Source organism: Poecilia reticulata, linkage group LG17 (assembly GCF_000633615.1).
Source record: "Poecilia reticulata strain Guanapo linkage group LG17, Guppy_female_1.0+MT, whole genome shotgun sequence".
Lineage (NCBI taxonomy): Eukaryota > Metazoa > Chordata > Actinopteri > Cyprinodontiformes > Poeciliidae > Poecilia > Poecilia reticulata.
In genome coordinates this window covers 9846471-9867979 of record NC_024347.1, presented here as the reverse complement: position 1 = coordinate 9867979, position 21509 = coordinate 9846471, and the positions used below count along the sequence as shown (strand labels likewise).

Here is a 21509-nt window from a genome sequence, read left to right as displayed (position 1 = left end):
TTTTTTAAACACATGCGCACTTTCAAAGTTTCAAAGAACCTAGCTCCAACTAGGCGCAGCGAGAGCATTACACGTTTTCGATGTGTACCGTTGCTGTGTAAACACAGATCGTAATCAGAACGTTATCGTGTAAACGATCCAACAAAAACGGAACAAAAGTGCCGTTTTTGTTGGATCGTTGTCGTGTAAACGCCCCCTTATTTACATTAATTTCACTTAATTCTTTTGCTTTTGCTATGACAACTTACTTTTTTGTGTTCATTTAACTCAAAACGTACAAATCTTTAAACTAAAGGAACTTTTCACTTTGACTTTAAACAATTGAGTTCAATGCCAGTTTCGTAACCTATGTCTGACCAACTATGATCATCCAACTCAATTCACTAAGTCCTTCCAACTCAATTTGCTAAGTTTTTATAACTTAATTCATAAGGGGGGTTAACATGACACATTTCCTCCTATCAGTATGAGAGTCAGGGTGAGGAGGCGCCATGTTAGGAAGAGAAGTGGAAGCTGCAGGATCTTCAGAACAAACAGGTAATGATGCTAGACCAGAGCTGGGCAATCCTGGTCCTCGAGGGCCGGTGTCCTGCAACTCTTAGATGTCTCCCTGGTTCAACACACTTGAATCCAACAGCCGAATCACCTCCCAAGTGCAGTCAAGTTATCTAGAGTCCTGCTAATGACCTCATTATTTGACTCAGGTGTGTTGAAGTAGAGACACACCTAAAAGTTGCAGGAGACCGGCCCTCGAGGCCTGGAGTTGTCCACCCCTGTGCTAGACCTACTGATTATCCCTCTGTCTGGACACAGGATCAATGTAACCAGTTTAAAAACTAAAATGAATGGTTATATGCCAGACATGGAAAACTGGGATGTACTCCCTGCCATGAAGTTCAGAATTTAGGTCTCATGGCATCTCAAGGTGTCAACATTGCAGCCAGTGGGCTGAGGGAAATACAGCTTTATTTTGTAGCAATTCAACAGCTACCCAGCTTTTATCGCTTCCACACTACTCCTTGTCTCTGGAATACATTACCATCCCAACTCAGAAATATTGATTCACTTCGTCAATTCAAATCACAACTGAAAACAAACTGCTTTTTCTGTCTGATGACTTCTGCTGTTTCTATTGAGTTGATTTATTTTACTGTTGTATCTATTAATTGATTTAATGTGGTTTTTGCTGTGTCCTTCAGTGTCAACAAAGGTGGCTATAAGTAAAATGTATTAATAATTAAAATGCATATTTTCTTACATTGACAGAATCTGAAGATGCCGAAGAGAAAGAAATCTTGGATGAAGAGTCTGAGCTGATGGCTAAGATGGGTTTGCCTGTAGCATTTGCCAGCTCTTCTGAGCAGAAGGTTCAGGTCAGTGGTACTTGATGAATTTTCTTGTACATTATGCAGGGTTTCCCCCTGAAAACTAGCTAAACCTGGTGGTCAGGGCACCAAGGCCTTCAGGAGCTCCCGTGAATACTAACCTTTTTAATACAGACCACAGATACAGAAATGTAACGCTGTTAAATTTGATTGAATGGTTTCAGCATATATAAATTAAAATATTTTAAATTGTTTAAGATTTTAAGGAGCTGGCAAGTTTACATTGTAAAAGTTCAAAGAACAATCTTCATAGTCAGATTGTTTTGTTACCCTAGCAACAATCTGATGCTATGTGTTTAATCTTTGAATTTGAGCTGTTTGTTCATAAATACATCTTAGTAAACTACAATTATCACTGATTGCTTTTTATGTTGGTCAATTAAACTAGGCCCCTCTCCCAGATTTCACTAAATCCGTGTTTAAATGCTGTCAAGCCTAGTTCACACTACACAGTTTTTTGCCCCAATTTTCCCTCTGTAACAGTGTTTCTCAACCTTTTTTGGGCCAGTTCCCCCCTATCCATTATCCAGGTTCTTCACAGTCCCCCATCAGTGAAGATATAGGATAAGAACAAAAGCTGGCTCTTAATCAAATCCTAATGATTCTGATTCTCTGATAATGATTCACATCTAGGTTCTACGTCCCGGTTCTCCTGTTTGAGTTTTTTTTTTTTTTCTTTAACCAGCTGTCGGGGAGCATATCAATGAAGAAATGCAGACTGACGTAAACCTTTTTAAACAATGGAAAAATCCCGGTATTCTGATTATTAACATTCAAAAGTGCTGGATCACTGGATCACTTACAGCACCAATATTAACTTTATAAAATGAACGCTCTCTGTGGTATCACCACAGACAGTGTGGAGGGATTTCTTTATTTAAATTGGTTCATTTTTCAGAGGGATACACAGTAAGGGTATTGTGATTTTAGTCATTTCATGTTATAAGAGCGATATTCCATTGTCCTTCCATGGAGTGGGCAGCATTCAAACGAACATTAAAACAGTTTTTAACATAAGTTGCTGCTTTGACATGATCACAGCACTGCCAAAACGTGTACAAAAATCCTCAAATCCTCATAAAATATTTGAAAATCAGACACATGTGACCTGACAAGTGAATCACAATAACGTCGTCACCCAGTGTAACGCTGAACTGATGCAGTAAAGCTACGAGTAGCAGGAGCATGGAGCTGAGCCAATAAGCTAACAAACACTGAGAAGAAGAAGAGCTGCCATCGATACAGTTGCAGCCAGGCATGTTTTAATGTTACACAATACAATTTTTAGCAAGTAGCTCAAAGTCTAAACTTGTATTGTTGTGCATTTAAGGTGTAAAGTTTACCTTGGAGCAAACACCCCTCAAAGGCATCGCAGCGCCCCCCTTTTGTAAAAATTTCCGCCAGGTCCCCCTGCGGTCCCCGTTGAGAAACGCTACTCTAACAATCTTAGAACATCCAATGTTTTAAGACTGTCGCTTGCAATAACCTTAACCGATCATCTGATCAGATCCAGTCGGAAGAACATTGGGACCGCTCCAATCTAACATCGGACATATTCAACACAATGGATTGTCTTGGCCGGATTATTGCTGCATGTGTAGTTTTCCCCGACTGGGAGCAAGAACGTAGCCTGTTGATTGTGACAGGTAGCCAATCAGAAAGCACGGCTCCCCCTCCATGATTTCCCCTCAGAAGATACGGAGGGGAATCCCAAACAGCTGACACGGTGCAACCCGGAGTCCAGTGGACATGGTGCGCACAAAGACACAGCGGGACGATCATCCGGAAAATGATGGACAGGGAGAGTCTGACTAAAACTAACTGGATGTCAGACAAATTCTGGGGTTTATGTCTGCTTATTTCCAAGCCCAAAAACCCCTGCCCGCAACTTATTAAATCTGCAAGCGACTTTAGAAAAAAACAAGTGGAAAGCTGCTTATAATAATTGGACTTGGTGAGCGAAACTCAAAATAGTTCCTGTTTTTCCAGAAACAAAATGCACATCTCCCTCCTCCCTCGATTGTTTACATTTCTGTCGCTGCTGATACTTTAGCATAGAAACGGCGGTAGAGGAAACAAAAGATGCGTAGAGGAAATAAAATTTAATTCCAAAGTAGATGGTTATCGTCAGTGATCGACATCGCTGACGATGTCAGTAACATCGTCAGTAATGTTACTGACATTACTGATGATAAGGCTAGTCATTCAGGCAGGGCTTAACGCTGACACTAGCCACACACATTGCGGGTAGATTGTAGTTGTGACTAGTAAAACATTGATTAATGCCTGGACTCTTATCCATTATTTTGAGCCCATTGTTCTCAGTATAATTGTAAACATTAAAACAGCAAATACTAATTAACTGATGAAGCTTAAAGAAACGACAAAATGGAAAACAATCTAAACACACAAATGGTAACGATGAAAAATATAACTCGCCTCATAGCATTGTGCATCGAATATAGCCGCTGCGTTGTCTCATTTATCCAACGCAAGCTTTTATGGGACTTGTCTGGAATCTGAATGTCGGTGAGAGAAATCAGTTTGTGTCTGGTGTATTGCTCTTGCCGTGTGGCTGAACACCACACACTGCGCAATCAAAACCTCTGACGGAAGTCCCACCCGCCGTACCTCGTCATGGCTGACATGCGGTGCTAGGCTAAGCTACACTGACTTCATGCACGCTACGCTTGTAACAATAGTGTGGCGGATGATGGAACAGTCTGGTACCAGTTGCCCTTCCCTGCAGTCGCCATTCCAGTACTTTGTACCATTAACAAATGCCACGATCAAATGCAGAGAAAGGCGACTGCTACCGGGCTGCTCACCATCCGCTGCGCCGTTATGACAAGTAGAAGCGGTAATGACGTCACACATCGAGACGTTCTTCATACGTTGCTAGCTCGCTAAAGACTTCTATAAAACATAGAACAAGAGTGACGCCAAGTGGAATAACCTTCACACTGCAGCCTAAAGTGACCCAATTCCGATTTTTTTTTTTTTTGACGTAATGCGACCTGTATCTGATCTTTTCATGACGGTCTGAACAGCACAGGTCGGATTCTTTTCGAATGCGACCCATATCCGATATGTATTCGATTCAAATGCAATCTAATGTCCAGGCTGCATTCATCCGAACTGAACGTCACTGATACTTAAATTCTGTGTCCTGATACGCTCAAGTGGGAAGAAAAACAACTATGACAGACTAAAATGAGGATTAAGTTGTTAATATGCTGCTCCGATTGGACAATAATTTCAAATATGTAAGCTAAGCTCCACCATTAGCCTCCATGTTTACTTCCGCAAACACTGAGCACTACTTCTTTTTATGGCGGTTGGCAGAACACTGAGAACGCTGACGCTATTGCGCCCTCTACTGCCCATGCGGGACACCTTCAGGTCGTTTGCCTGTTCTGACTGCAGAACACATACAGGTCGCATATGTGTGGCAGTGTGAACGACCCGGCAAAAAAAAATCTGATTTGACAAATCGAATTTGGGTCACTTCAGGGTGCAGTATGAGCGCACCCTAAATTTTGTCACACCCTCATCATGTCTTTGTCAAAGCCAAAGCCTGCAGTTCATGTATTGGAGAAATAATTACATGTTGATGACATTTGAGGATATTTTTTAAAATATTTTTTGTGGAATCTTTTATATGCTGCCCAACCTCACCCAGGCTCTGCCTCCAGCAGCCCCCGGATAAATTGAGTTTGAGACCTGTGACATAAATGTTATGCGCAGACAGAGTCACCATGTTGAGATGTAAATGCACACACCGCACATAATGCTTTGTTCACAAAGATCTATCATTTTCACTGCATGCTCATCGTGCACCTGTCAAACCGCGACTAAAGGGTTATAAATGTGGTTCACATTGAACTGTACAACCAGAGCTAATGGGGTGGCTTTTATACTTGACTCAGTCATACCTTGGTGAAGAATTCTCCAAAGAAACATGAGTCCTCACATGGGTTAATATAAATGTCCATACAGGTGAGCCTCTGTGCTCTTTCAGTGAAAGGAGACGTGCGCGATCCGCTCCAAGGTAAACTTCAGAGATGTAGCAGCAGCGCGTGAGGCAGCCAATGTGCAGAGGCGCCAGCGGTGTGATTGGTGCATGCTGCCGGCTTTTTAACCTGTTCAGTGCATCAACTATAAACCTATCTTTCAGGAATAATTTTGCTCTGTCAGTGAAATGCTTGGTGCAGCAAAGATGCCTGCAGTCCGGCTTTTTTTTTTTTTTTTTTTTAAATCATGGCAGCCCACCAGGCTTATAATATACTGTATTAAATCCTAATCACGTTAGTGTAAAGTGTGCTTGAGACATCTTCTTCTTTTTTGTCACGACAGAAAAAAAGAAGGACAAACAGAAAGCCCATCACGTGTACCGAAAAACTGCCTAGAGATAAGGAGGTAGGCAAAGATTTCCAGCAGGTCTCCAAAGCAGCTCTGTCTGACCACTGTGTGATTTCTGAAGAGGGACATCAGAATGAAGTGCACCAAGTAATGAATGTTGCAGAGGAGATCCATGACACTTCCTGGGAAAACTACTGGGGTAAGAAGAGCAACACAATGTGTACACGGACATTTAAGTATTGGGGGGCTATTTAGGACAAAAACTATTGTTTTCTCTCTCACACACGACTACAGACTAGGGCTAAAACAATTCCTCGAATGATTCGAGTACCTCAGTTATTAAAATTCCTCAAGGAAAATTTACCTTTGTTGATTTATGATTTATTATTTAGCGCACCGTGTTCCGGCCGGAACATTATTTGCTTTGCGCGGAGCTCTCACTTTCGCCTCTGAGTTGTTGACGAAAGCCAAGTGTTGGCGGCATAATGTCCAATTTTCAAATTCGGCCCTGGGGATTTTATTGATTGATGATAATGCTGGGGTTTTCATCGTTTTTGTGGGACCAATTAGCATCCTTAAAATGAATGGCGCGATGCCTGAAGTACGGCAGCCTTTCTCCTTCGGGCGCTGCGGGTTCAAAGCGAACAGCAGGAAGAGTACTGCAGGAGTATTTATACAGGTAAGCGGATAGACTGAACACAGCGGGCGGCTGAGTAGTTGATGGTTACAGTGTAAGTGTAGCTTTACGGACAAACCGCACAATAAATTTCATATCATCCCGGTCTGAACAAACGGGTGGCGGAGCGCATCATGTCGGTACATTGCTGGTAGATGAGTTTCTGAGTGTGACGAACGAAGGTGCCGTAAATATCCCATATTGCCTCCCCCTCCTCCACCCCACGTTCTTACTTTCGTCCCCTGGTCTACCGGTCCTGTTCTCCTTCCCGCCCCCCGTCTACATTAGGTTTGTTTCTTCATCTTCCCCCCCCGGATTTACGTTCGTCTGTCCCCTGGTCTCTTTCCTCCCCTCCCCTGCATCTCCATCTTACGTTCGTTTGCTCACCTGCCCCTCACTCCAAGCCCCCCCACTCCAAGCAGCATTTCCTGCATTCTCAAACCCAAAGCTTGACAGGTATGGGGCAAGGTGAGAGTTCATATATTAAACTCACTGAAGATGAATGCATAAACTAAAAGCTGGATTTTAGACATTTTTATAAGCGTATTTGTGAGCCTGCCTCTTTATTATTAAATTTAATATAATTTCAGGTTTTTGTATAAATTTTCTTCAGGTTAGCTTAGAAAGTGAGCTATTATTATTACAGGTTAGTTTTCTAAACTGCAAAAAAGTAACTTTTAGGGATGTTCAAATATGAAAACTTGGACTGATATTGATATCCGATAGTAACACTGCTGTTATGCAAGATTTACCAATATTTTATGTTATCAATTTTTTTTATCCGATTACTCGATTAATCGCAAGAATAATCGATGGATTACACGATTACTAAAATATTCGTTTACAATTGCCCTACTACAGACTGATAAAACTTGTCACTATATTGTGACAAGCTGGCTGGTCTGGACCTCAATTTTAATCTGTGAAAATTGAGGTCCTCTGACATCCCTCAGTTCTATCTGCAGAAATGCACTGCTTGGTCAGAAACAACCAATTAGAGCCAGGAAGAGAGTCTTAGGGGGGTAAACCAGCTGGTGTATATGCTGCTCTCACTCTTCCCCCCTGCTCTCTGCTATGCTACACTACAGCTACTTCCCAGTGGTGAGACTGTGCTAAAGTACATTTTCATGTATCTGAACTTCATTTAAGTAGATTTGATTGTGGATACTTTAGATTTTTGCTCTACATTTTACAGTAAGTATTTGTACTTTTTTCACAACATTTTTGTAAAACGTGTTATACGTTACATCCAAGTCACATTGCACTTTTTTGATTTGTTCATTAGTTTGAAAGTAATCAATGATTCTGGTATCACCTTTGCCTCCCTGGAAAGCATGAACTTCTAGTTTTCAAAAATTCACAGTAATCTGAAAAAATGTCAAGGTAAGTTAAGTTGCTAAACGCTATCTGACTTTTGGGTGTGAAATTGATTTAGATTAGTGAAGTTTTATGCTTCTTGTCGAAATCGACTGCTATAAGTAAACACAATTAAATTGTTATAAGCTAGCGTGAATTGCCAGTAACGTTGATTGTTACGGTTGGGGGCGCATGGAGCTTAGCGTCTCCTGCCATGAATGTCCCAGGTAACGTTAAACTACATTTTACAGTAAGTATCTGTACTTACTGTACAGTTGAATTAATGTTGGCGCCTTGTGAATAATCTTTTCATATTCATATTTACAGTCATATTCAATAAATTAGAATATGTGTTCCGATGAGCCTCGTTTGAATGAATCTGTATGATGTGTTTAAGGAATACTACCGTGGCATCTCTGAAATTCTTGTGCATAGAATCACAAATCTAAATCTAAACTGTGTCGCAGAGAGTAAATACAATAAAACCATGCCTTATATGCAACATTGTTCATTAAAATGGCACATTACTGATGTATTAAAAGTAAATACAATAGGCACATTTAATGATATTGTATTAACCATTAATACATTAAGTATTTTTAAAAGCCAGTATTAAAATGTTAATGTGATGCTTTTACTAGAGTGCATTATGTCTGTTTATTTCTACTTTTACTTACCGTAATACATTGCATGTATACTTTCTCCACCACTGCTAATTCCTTTCAGCTGGGCATGCCATTATTGGCACTTACTGTTACAGAGTTTGCTGTAACAGTAAGTTGTTTGTCTGCCATTAGCACATTAAGCAGCGAGTACACAAGCATGTTTGATAGTGCTAAGACCCTTCTCCTGGCTCTGATTGGTTGTTTCTGGTTGGGGCATTTCTGCAGATAGCAGCAGGAGCATTGGGATGAAGTAGAGAAGCTAGATTTTTTTCACACATTATCTACCTCATACCACAAAATAATCAGTTTTAAAAAACTCATAAAAACAGATGCACAGTGTAGCTTTAAACCAGGGGTCCCCAAACTTTTTCCTGTGAGGGCCACATAACTTTTCCCTTCTCTGGTGGGGGCCGGAGTCAGTTTGTATCAGAAAAAGTGTGACGATATCAGGAGTGCCTAAATGTAAAAATTTATTTTCCACATAATCAAATAACCCTTTCTGGTTTCCAGAAAATAACACTATTTATGAAATAAATACCGTATTTTCTAGTCTATAAGCTGCAAATATCTCTCCCGTCAAGGTTTTCCACAACGATGTAGCAGCAGCAGAGGGGGGCGGACACCCAAAATTTTAATCATAACAGGGCAATCGAATATCACATTTATTATGGTTGAAAAAGAAAAAGTTGCCACGTTTAGATTTAACTGAACCGATTACGGTAGTTTCCGAACCGTAACTGTAACAGTGAAAGTGCTGATCCTTTGTGTCTGCTACTAGCATGTGCTAAATGAAAATGGACGCTTTCTTCTTCTTCTTTAGATTTCAACGGCAGCTTGCATCCATTATTGTTGCACTACTGCCATCTATTGGATCCTAATATCTATACCTCAAATTCTCATAATGATCCCAGTATTATTTAAAAAACGAAAAATCTTCTTTTTCCTGTCAATGCTATTTAACTGATCAACAACATTCTCAAATTTTAATTCCCTATTAAAACCTAATTCCGTTTTAATGGGAGCTTTCTTCTTTGACTTCCAAGTTTGACTTCCAATGATTCACTTCCTGCTAAAGAGCCCCCTGGTGGTTGAAGAAAAATTCACGTATAAGCCGCACTGGGCTTATGTAAGCCGCAAGGCTTATGTACATAAGCCGCAAGGTTCAAAGCTTAGGAAAAAAGTAGCGGCTTATTGTCCGGAAAATACGGTACATGAAAAAAATCTACATGCTCTCTGTTTTTGTTCAGGGGGCCGGACCAAATGTGGAGGCGGGTCGGATCCGGCCCGTGGGCCGTAGTTTGGGGACCACTGCTTTAAAGAGTTGAAAAGAGAGTTAAAGAGTTGAAATCAAATTTATTGCTTTTTTGTTGCTTCTGTTTTGCAATAAGTAAACTCTTGTTTCTATTTTATGTTTTGCAATATCAAAATTAGATTTTATTTTGATATTGTAAATTCTTTATTAATTATCTGAGTTTATAATAAGGTAGAAATAAAAATGTTTGTACTTGTACCTCTTTTTGGAAATGAAAGAAGTAAATGTAATGTGTATGTTGAAGCTAAACTTACCAGATTGTGTTCTTCATTAACACAACACACTAATTTAGCATAATGGCATGAATCTATTGGAGAATTGAAAGGTGACTATACTCTTACATATAAAAGAGTAAGTAAAAGAAATGACGCACAGAGACGTAATTCTTGGTGCTAGGTCACAGACAAGCTTCGAAGATTTATTACACTCTGCCACGGATTCCTCGTTACATTTCCATCAGTTCAATACTCAAAAATCTTCCAGTCTCAACAAAAAATCTCTCCGTATTCTTAAGATGAAAGTGTATAAAAAAGGGTTTTCATACACTCTCATCTTCACTGATGTGAGTTGGAGCGTCTCGACCAATGGCGTTGCTACCTTTGATTTGCGTAAATATTCTGGCAGGCCTTATACTAAGTATGTGTTGTACAAACTTTAAAATATTTGAGACCTAATGAACTCAACATCTGTTCCATTTCAGAATTGATGAATAGGCCAATTTATCTCAAATTCCTGTTATCTGTCCAAACAGCCTTCCTTTCCAAGTCATTTTTGGTTCCATTTGCGTTTTGCACGCAAATAGAACGAAAGGAGTCAGGTCAGTTTGACCCAGAGAGGTGCCAAAATCCTTTCGCAAAAACAACTCCTTAAATAGTATTTAAACTCTTGCAAATCAAAACATAATGCCTTGATGTCAATTACTAATTCGCTCATTACAAACACAATAATGTAAAGGAAAAGATCCAAAATAAAATAAATAATTTTTAGCCTAAAGGCTTTTGAAATATCCCTATTAAAATGCCTATTTTCACATAGATGCATTAGGCAACAGAATATAACCACTACTTACTGCTGAAGCACAAAACAAAGATTTTAAAGGTTGTGATGTTGACATTGTATCATTTATGAAAAATTACATGTGATGCCTGCTGAACTTATTTCAGCTATAGAATGAATTAAAATACTCTTTAGAGTTTTAGCATAGTTAAAATATAAGAAAAGATCTTAGAGGCAGCTCAACTGGAACTATGCATTAGGACCTAAAAATCGATTTTCATTGTTGTTTTCTTGTTTTCTACACCATAAAGTTCAGAATGGACAGGACCTGTTGTGGAACTCCTGGCTGGAAAAGCATCCAGACGCCAGTGCTCCGTCTGGAGACCATCTTGGAGCCGTCACTGCTCCCTGGAATAATCCAGACACAAAAGCTCTCTGGGACCAACTGGCTGCAGAGACTTACTACTTGTATTGGGAGCAATTTTCATATTGGACATCACTGGGCTGGACTACTGAGCCTCAAATGTGTAACTCGAACACTAGTGATGAAGTGGAGACTGACGCTCTGATACAGTCAGAAGAACAAAGTGAAGGGGAAACTGGAGCTGGGAGCCGAGAGGAAGAAAATAAAGTTGATATTATGAGTAATCTGCTCAGAGAAAACTGCATAATAGAGCAAAGCAGGAGCTGTGCAGCTGACTTGGAGACCAACAGATTCCTGTTTTTTAGAGCTGATGTTGGAATGCAGTCAGATGAGTGCTTCTGTGGGGAACCTTCAGATGCTGGGGATGATCAGAAGAAACCTGCTGGGAGCTCTCAGGACAGCTCGGCTAAACAAACAGGTAGTGTGCCTCAGTAATAATGTCAGTTTGCAGCATGATTATCTAAGCTGCTTATTAATAATGTATCCAATGAAAAGTAAAAAGAACTCTTGAAGTATGGCTGTATAATTATATCGATTCTACGATATGTATCGATATTATCCACCCTCTGAAGGTATCGATATGTTAAACTATAGGGGTCCATAGGCTTATAGCATCTTTTTAACATGTCTGGTTTGTGACGGCGTAGCAGCAAGACTCCGCCTTCCCCAGTCTCACTTTCAACTTGTGCTTAAAGTGCACATTATAAACTACACACCAGTTTTTAAATTGTGTTAATAGGCCAAGTATAACCGGAGTCATGCTAAAATTAGTAAACCAAATTTTTCCGTTTAATAAATCTTCACATAACAAGCGCTATTCTCTTCCAGCAAGAAGGTTTTGGGTTTGAATTCTGGCCTGGGGTTTTTGTGCATGGTCTACCATTCATTCTTGGATTCTCTCTATGTACCCTGGCTTCTTTTCAAAGTTCATAACCATGGCTTTTAAAAAAATTGTAACTTTGAATTGCTCTTAGTTATAAGAGGTATAGTTTACTATAAAGAAGTATAATAAATATAATAAAGTCCAGATACTGGCAATTCTGAAGAAGTATACAAAGCCTTGAGATAAAAAACATTTTTATTACAGAAGCACTGACAAATTCAGGGGAAAAAATCCTGTGAGGAAGAGGTCAGAGATGAGGACGAGGATGAATTGGTTGAGGGAGGGTGAGAGAATTCACGTGAGGCTGTTAATTAGCCGCAGTTCATTAAGACCAATCAACCAAATCTTCATTTAATTTTTAAAACTCTTTAATTCTAATAGGAGTCTCTACAGCACTATTAGAATGTAATATTCTAAAGCAACAGGTGTGCTGTCTTTGAGGATTAGTACAAGTGTCTTCATAAATATTAGAACAGCACAGTGTGTTTCTCAAAGCTTTGGATTCTTTTCCTTGGTCAAACTGAGATTAGAGAGTTGCTGGAGAATTTTATAATATGTATTTATTTCTTTTCACCCAGATTCGAAGCAAGTCGCTGTCCTACCTCAGAGAATCTGTGGCTCAAACAGTAAAACTTCAGAGAGAACAGGTGATGAAGAGGATGATGATGACAAGCACCCAAGAAGATTTATAAAAACCAAATGCAGGTTAGTCCTAAGATGATCACTTTTACTGTTTTTGCTGTGGAAAGTGTGGACTTGGCAGAATAAAAAAGTTTTGTCTTGGCACTGATCTGATTCTGGGTCAGTGAAAAGACTTGGAATTATGAAAAATAGTTGGAATTTGTTTTGTGTTAGCCCTCTTGTGTAGGACAGGGGAATTGGTGGTTCCACTTTCACTTTCTGCAAGCTTTAACTTAAAAATATAGTGGGCACTGGAATACACAGGTTTCCTATGATTGACATTTTCTTTAACGTCCTATTTTAGTAATTAATTAGTTTATTTTGTAAACAGGTTGCTGTGTATTGCAGACTTCTGCAAAGATCCCTCTTGAAAATGAGATCTAGATCCCAATGGGGTTTACCTGGTTAAATAAAGGAAATAAAAAAATAAATAAAATAAAAATATAACTGGACAAACTGGGCTTCAATCCAGGTCCGGCTGTGCTGCCACTTTTGGACAGAACACAGCCGGTGTTCTGTCCAATAATTATACTCTGTCAGAATAGCATACATGCAGTGAGTATACATGCGTGTGCATTAAGAAGTCTGCGACATTTAGAGGAGCTATCAGTGCAGCATACGCAACAAGATACGACAAAAACAAGTCAATAAATTGTTTTTAATAACTAGATGGATATACATGCATTGTCATGGTTTCGAAGTGTATCAGGATCTAGCTGCACCCCTTGTGATGGTCTGACTGGTTAATTGGTATCCCAGGCTGTCATGCAGCTGTTAATAAAGTGTATGATGATCTAACTTTTACGTCATTGTGTCAAGTTGCTGATGAAATAAAAGCACATGGTAATGACAGCATATACTTGTCTGACAGATATGCGTATGACGATCTGTGAGCGTATGCTGGTCTGACAGAACACCAGGCAATGTTTTTGCATTAGCAATTCCAGCCCTGTCCACCCCACTCCCTGTAACCCTGAGAGCCGTGGTTCCAACCAGGCTGGCTAAACAGGGCTGGTTTAGAGTCAGTTGTTGTTTCATTGGCTGCAGGTGGAACCAGTCTTCTGTCAGATCTCTGGGTCAGAGGAGCATTTATTTTGCATTTTAACATGCGCCGTCAAAAATTCCCATCATAATCTATTCTTACCGTGAGTTTTTAAGTGACATTCAATGGCATTTTATTGTCTTTCAGTTAAAATATTCAACAAGCTGAATAGAGGATCCACATTGTGCCACCAGATTAAGCAGATAAAATATATGTAACTTTTTCCCGCAATGGAAAGAAAATTGAAATGATTAGAGGATTAATCTGCACATCCACATTACACTCGGTATCAATGACGTGCCCACACATTACAAATACAGAAAAAAATGACTCAATTTCAACTACTTATCCATGAAAACTTAGAAGACATCATATATAAATTAAGCTCTTCCTCCTGCTGACTAAATATCTTCACAACTTCCCTTAAGAAAGTCCTACCTGTCATTGCGTGTGATCAGCAAAATGATTGAAAAAGCTGTTTCAACAGTTGAATAGTTTCCTATTGAAAACAAACCACTTTGATGTCCTTCAGTCAGGTTTCCATGGTTACCACAGTACTGAGACTGCCCTAGTCAGTGTTCAATGACATCCATGTAAACACAGATTGTGGAAGAACCACAGTGCTGGTTTTGTTGGAAATCTGTGCAGCTTTTGACACTGTTGACCATGACATATTGAAACGACTGGAGAGTTGGGTCAGACTCTCCAGTCTACCATACCATACCAACTTTATAAAGCACTTTAATACAACCACAGCTGATACAAAGTGCTGTACATTAAAACACAACATAACAATAAAAAAAATAAAAACTCTTAGTTTAAAAAAAAACATACAATTTAAAACTAGATCCTGCTGTATGGAGAGCCATTTCAGCCAAAATTAAATAAATAAATGGGTGAAATATATAAAAAATGAGCAAAATATATCAATAAATGAAGAAAATGAGTGAAATAAATAAATTTGTTAAATAATTTAGCTTTTTCATTAACCCAATTTTTCATAGCTATTTCTCAATTTCCCTTTTTCATTAATCTATTTTTCTTTTAACCATTTTTTAATTTAGCTTTTTCATTAACCCAATTTTTTATTTATTTATTTTTCATATCAATTTCTTTCATTAATCTATTTTTTCAATTAACCACTTTTCTATTTCCCTTTTTCATTAACCCATTTTTTCATTTATTTATTTTTCAGATTATCAATTTCTCCATTCCCCTTTTCTTTTGTCTATTTTTCATTTGTCCATTTTTCATGTATCCCTTTATTTACCCATTTTCCATTAATCTATTTTTTAATTTAACCATTTTTCAATTTCCTTTTTCCATTAACCCAATTTTCTATTTCCCAGTTTCATTCATCAATTTCATATATCTTTTTTATTTACCCATTTTTCTTTTATCCATTTTTCCTTTAACATTTGTTTGAAAAATTTGTAATTCCCATTTTCCCTTATTTATTTAGTATTTTCTTATTTATCACAATCTATTTTCCCGCAAAACTGAGAAATTGATTAATGAAACTGGGAAATAGAAAATCGGGTTAATGGAAAAAGGAAATTGAAAAATGGTTAAATAAAAAAATTGATTAATGAAAAATGGGTAAATAAAGGGATAAATGAAAAATGGACAAATAAAAATAAATGAAAAAGGGAAATTGATAATCTGAAAAATAAATACATAAAAAATTTGGGTTAATGAAAAAGGGAAATTGAAAAGTGTTTAAATGAAAAATATATTAATGAAAAATTGGTAAATGGATAAAGAGGTAAATGAAAAATAGATAAATGAAAAAGAGAAATTGATAACATGAAAAATTCATAAATGAAAAATTAGGTTGATGAAAAACCAAAATTAAAAAATGGGTACATAAAAAATAGATAAATGAAATAGGGAAATTGAGAAATTGATATGAAAAATAAATGAATTAAAAATTGGGTTAATGGAAAAGCTAAATTATTTATTTAACAAATTTTTTATTCATTTCATTTTCTTCATTTATTGATTTATTTTACAAATTTTTTATTTATTTCACCCGTTTATTTTATATAATTAATTTAGGCTGAAATGGCTCTCAATACCGCTGGAGTTGAAAGCCAAGTAAAGTTTTAAGACGAGTTTTAAAAGTCTAGTACTCTACTGGTTTGAATATTACATAAAAACAGGAATTTCTTTGTGTTGATAGGTAACCTCTCATCGAATCAGAAGTCACATGCTGTGCTCCATTTGTTAAAACCGCAGGATGAGTTAAGTTTAATTTTTCGCAGCGGTGGAGCCGCATCCGCATTGGTTGTGCAGCCGCAGAACACTGCGCATGTTACGGTCTAATTAACTTCTACACCTTTATTTAATTCCTCAAGATAAACTGCCGGCTCTTCTGTTTAGAATATAAATGGATTCAACATTGCATTCTCTTTAGTTAGGCCCGAGCAGCTAAGCGCTGCGAAGGCCTATTGTTTTTCAAATGTTTGTTTGTTTATTTATTTATTTATTTATTTGATCCTGACAAATGAATTGGCCTTTTGGGGACTTTAACATATTCAAAAACTCACCAAAATTGGTGGGCCCATAGAGACTGTGAAAAATTTACGTATTTTAAGGTCTACACAAAAATCGCTGAAGAAACGGCTCAACAGCGCCCCCTAGAAAATGTCAAAAGACCCTTTCCTATTCAGTTACTTTATCGTAGAGACTTGAAATTTGGTACACTTGTAGAACTCCCCAAGCCACTCAGAATTTATAATTATTCTCATAGTGTACGTCAAACCGGAAGTCGGTCATTTTGGATTGAAGTTGTGAATTTGACCCCATTTTGGCCTTCACATTTGATCGAACTCCTCCTAGGGCTTTTGATGGTTCTGCTACAAACTTGGTCAGTTGGTTCATAAGGCATGCCCGATTCAAAGTTATCAAAATCATTCAAAGTCATGCATGCTCAAGGGGTGATACCAGGGGTCAAAGTTCACCGACTCACCAAGAAATATTACACTGTTATATCTCCTACAAAGAAACTGACAGTGCCACCAAACTTTCTGTGTGTGATCACCTTTGGATGCCCTACAAGAACCAATCGTGTAATTTTGACATCACTTAAGCCACACCCCCTTAGAACAGGAAGTGTCATGTTTTACTGTGAACGGGCGCTATCTGACCCCTTTATCCTAATCAACATGAAACTGTGTCCACATACAGAAGACATATTGGTGTGTTATGGTTTCCATCCCTATGTGGTTTGGATGCAGCAGGTGGGCGTGGCAAATTGACCTGTAACGCCGTGTCTATACGTTTGGCTCTGAATTCCACAATTTTGAGTCCAGCTGCACCAAACTCACTGGGATGGATCCTTATCCAACTCCGGACAGGAATCCAGTGGAATATTTGGTGGGCATGGCCTAATGTCTCAACAGCGCCCCCTAGAAGAGTTTCAATAATCAGCCTCGAGCCATGCTTTAACCTAGAATTATGAAACTTGGTACACATGTGTATCTTGTCAGAATGTACAAAAATGTCTCTTGGAGCCATGGTCCAAACCCAACAGGAAGTCGACCATTTTGGATCAAATCCGCCATTTCCTGTTTTTCACAGACGTCGCATCTGATCGAACTCCTTCTACAGCTTTTGAGATACAAACTTCAAACTCACTCAGCTCATTTTTGAGACATTGAAGATGAAAAGTTATCAAAAGAATTCTCGTACATCAAAGGATGTGGGCGTGGCTAAGTGTCAAACTTTGGCTTTGTGCCATGAAATATTAAAATGCAATAACTTCTACAGGCAAAGTGACAACTGAATCAGACTTTCCATGTCTCATTATTGACCAGCCTTGATCACATTCACTTGGTCAATTGATGACATCACCTAAGCCACGCCCCTCTCCAACAGGAAGTCACCTGTTTTTATAGTCAGATGTCATGTTTACTATATCATTCAAATGGGGTTAATCCTGTGCCAACTGATATAAAATGACATGATGATGCACTTTGTGAATGTTGGCTGCTAGCTGGACCATGTGGGTGTGGCTTATTCTCAAATAGCATTGCTTGCCATGTCTATGATCGTCTCTAAATCAAACATAATTCATCCAATTTGCACCAGATTTTCTATGATCGACTCTGGTGAACCTCTAAAGAGCCCAATAACTTGACTCCACTTCGCCCCTCCCCTTAGGTTAATCAAAAAGATGCATCTCCTCTCTACATTGGCCAATCTGCATGAGATGTTGCGGGCTGTACCAGGGAGCAATGCTGGAAATACAATGCAGCTAATGTCAACACAAGTGACAAGATAAAGTATCAATCAAGCTGTTCAGATACACATACATTCTCCCAAAACTTAAACTGTCATGATCTGTGGTTGGTGGTGGTGAGGATGAACGCTGAGACCCAGGTGATGATGATGATGATGTTTATTGTAATTTAATGAAGAGAAGCTCAAACACAGTCCAGTACGGGGCGGCATGGTAGGAACACATGCAAACAGCTAATACAGGTAGCCACTGAAAAAACTGAAGACTGAATGCGACAGCTACATTATTACATTATAACTTGACTCCACTTTGCCCTCTAGATTTATCAAACCAAACCAAACCAACTTTACTTATAAAGCACTTTAAAACAACCACAGCTGATACAAAGTGCTGTACATTAAAACACAACATAATAAAAAAATAAAAACGTACAATTTAAAACTAGATTCCGCTGGTGTTGAAAGCCAAGTAAAATGGATGGGGCAGTGGTGTATGCACAGAAGCTATGAAGGTTGCCAGCCTGTTTCTTTCATCCTATCTCTGTGAATCAGCGTTTTCTGACATTAACTTAATCAAGAACAAACACAGAACATGCCTCACTGATGCACATCTGAAAGATGCACTCACAGTTGCAGTTTCAAGGTACACACCAGATTACAGTGCACTGGTGAACAGCATGCAATGCCAGTCTTCTCACTAATAAGGAAACCAATACCAGATGTCAGTGGCAACATGGCAGTGTCATGGCAACGTTTAATTAAAATATTTAGGAATTGTGTTCAATTTAAAAGTGTGTTCATGACATATAACAGTTATAATTTTGTTAAAAATGCAGCAGTCATGAGTTCATAATGTGATAAGATCTATTTAAAAATATGTAAGTTGATTTTTCTTTAACATTACATAATTGATAACTTTTTGAAGCATGGTGCAACATAGTTCATAATTTGTTAAAAAAAATGTTTGAGTGGCTAGTGAAAATTTGACTTTTCCTATGAAATGTAGTGATGTAAGTGGTTATCTAAAAATTGAACAATTACTGAGATTAAAAGAGATAAAGTGCTGAATATTGATATGTGTTTCCCACCTTGTTTTCATTGCTAATTATTGTGAGAAATCATTAACGTGATCAGTGTCTTCTCATAGATTAGTAATACATTATCAATAATGATTAATGATACTCATGGCAAACTGAGTAAATTTGTTATTTCAGAAGAGCGTGTCAAACTGGTAGCCCTTTGTAAGACTGAGTACCCATGAAGTAGCTCTCAGTTTCAAAAAGATTGGTGAGCCCTCATCTACTCGTTTTCTCTGTTCTGTATCTAATGGAGACTGAAATTTCTACCAATGTTTTGGAATGCGCTTCTGAACCAGACGCTCCAAAGCGTCCGGTCCATAACTCTTCAACATGCTGTCAGCTACCGGTCAGAAAGACGCATTTAGTTCAGAGTTCATTAGATGATATTCGGAAAGGATTCTTTTATTGATTGATTTCAGTTGCCTCTGCTATGAACTCTAATGTCTGCCCATGTGCACCAGTCAAGAGTGTTAATTATAACCTGTCAAATACACGACGTGCCTTAAATTTTCCCATCATTTAAAAAAATAACCGGTCAAATACGGAAAATATTCTGTTAACGCGACCTCTGCTCCAAACCCATCCAATCACTGAATAAATGCTTATGACAAGTAAATGTGTGGATGTGCCAAAACTTTCTCCAGCTGAACAGAAACTAAACTGAAGTTATCTTTGGACCTAAGAGAAACAATCCATAGTCCAACTCACAGCTTCAGTTATTACAACTAAAAACTAGCGATCAGGCCTGAAATCTGGGTGCAATGATGAACTTTGACTTGAACCTCCAGAGCCACATAGACATTGACAAAATTGACCATCTATCACCTGAAGAAAATATCAATGATTAGACAAGTCATTCATGCATTTATCTTTAGTCGCATTGATTACTGCAACAGTGTCTTCACAAATCAATCCTCCAGCTACAGCTGATCCAGAACACTGCTACTAGCATTCTCACTAAAACCAGGAAGATGGAGCACATCACCCCAGTTCTAAAGTCCTTCCACCGGCTCCCTGTAGCTCAGAGAGTAGACTTTAAAATACTGTTGTTAGTTTATAAATCACTGTACAGCTTAGCACCATAATACATTAAAGATATGCTGCTGTTGTATCAACCTTCCAGACCTGTCAGGTCTTCTGGTTCTGATCTACTCTGCATCCCCAGAAGCAGAACCAAACATGGGGAATCAGCATTCAGCCTTTATGCACCACAAATCTGGAACAAGCTTCCTGAAAACTGCAAAACAGCTGAAACATGGAGTTCCATTAAATCCAGACTTAAAACGCACCTGTTTAGAGTTGCTTTTGGAACATTATAATGAAACATTGATAAACATTCTGATGTATAATGCCACCAGACAAAATGTTATGTTTCAATTATTGACTGTCTTCTTTGACTGTATTTTTGTGTTGTTTACACTTTGAACTTCCCTGTTGCTGAAATGTGCCATACAAATAAACTTGACTGATTTTGTTATTCAACCATCAATTGAAATCATGTGTGTTGAAGCAGGGAAATGCCAAAAACATGCAGGACAATGTGCGTTGTGTACCAGGGCTGGGAAACACTGCTCTAGATAAAGGCTTGTAAGGACAGTGAGGCATTGACTGTAAACCAATTGTCTCTTCTTAAAGCTGTATTTTTTGTTTGCCTATAGTCATGAGCTGGATTTGGAGGAGTGTCCACAGCTTACACTGAAGGAGGTTTGGTCCAAACTAGGACTCAAGCACAAACTCCAGCCCCAGTAAGTCTTTTTCCTTCTATTCGAGTATTTTTTCTATTATAATTCTGCTTGCTTTTGTTTAAACAACTACCAGAAACTTAGTTATATGATCCAATATAAACTGTGTCACTAGTCAAAATATTAACCAGTAATACCAGTTGGTTTGTCTTATGGTTCTTATGGTAATTCAAAAATGCACTTTCTAATGTTCTGAATTAAAATTTGCAAATTACACCTCCATGAGAAGATCATAGAACATGATGCCAAAAAACATTTCTGGTATGAACCAAAAATGATGATATTCACAGTATATCAAAGTTAGTGAGTATGATAGTTCTTTTTAGAGTTGTGAAACAGACATTCAGTCAGTCCAGTTTAGTTTGGTTGTAAGGTGGTCTAGAGACATTTTAAGTTGGATCAATTCATATAAAATGTCTTTGAATATTAACCTTCAGCTACATCCTTAACAATGGCAAACTGTCATTTAACAAGTCATTGGGACCCTCGGGGCAGTCACTCCCATACTGGAGCAGTGGCTACAACAGATCCCAGGAACAACATCAGACATCTCAGTCCAGAAATGTGCAGTACTAGTACAGCCAAGATACTGCGCAGAACCCTCAAGCTCCCAGGCCTCTGGTAGAGGACCCGAGCTCAGAGGATGAGAGAGAGAGAGACCACC

General features: G+C 38.4%; 1 protein-coding gene across 2 annotated transcripts in view; it reads left to right on the top strand.

Annotated features, from left to right (window-relative positions):
* The window catches only part of tgs1 (trimethylguanosine synthase 1), a 105947-nt gene that overhangs the window by 26239 nt on the left and 58199 nt on the right, over positions 1-21509 (top strand). For both annotated transcript variants that reach the window (XM_017310108.1, XM_008433524.2), the window contains 5 exons: positions 1267-1373; positions 5742-5946; positions 11064-11594; positions 12638-12764; positions 20762-20848. In XM_017310108.1, coding sequence (XP_017165597.1) covers positions 1317-1373; positions 5742-5946; positions 11064-11594; positions 12638-12764; positions 20762-20848 — 1007 coding nt within the window. In that variant the 5' untranslated portion in view covers positions 1267-1316. The remainder of the gene's footprint in view (positions 1-1266; positions 1374-5741; positions 5947-11063; positions 11595-12637; positions 12765-20761; positions 20849-21509) is intronic.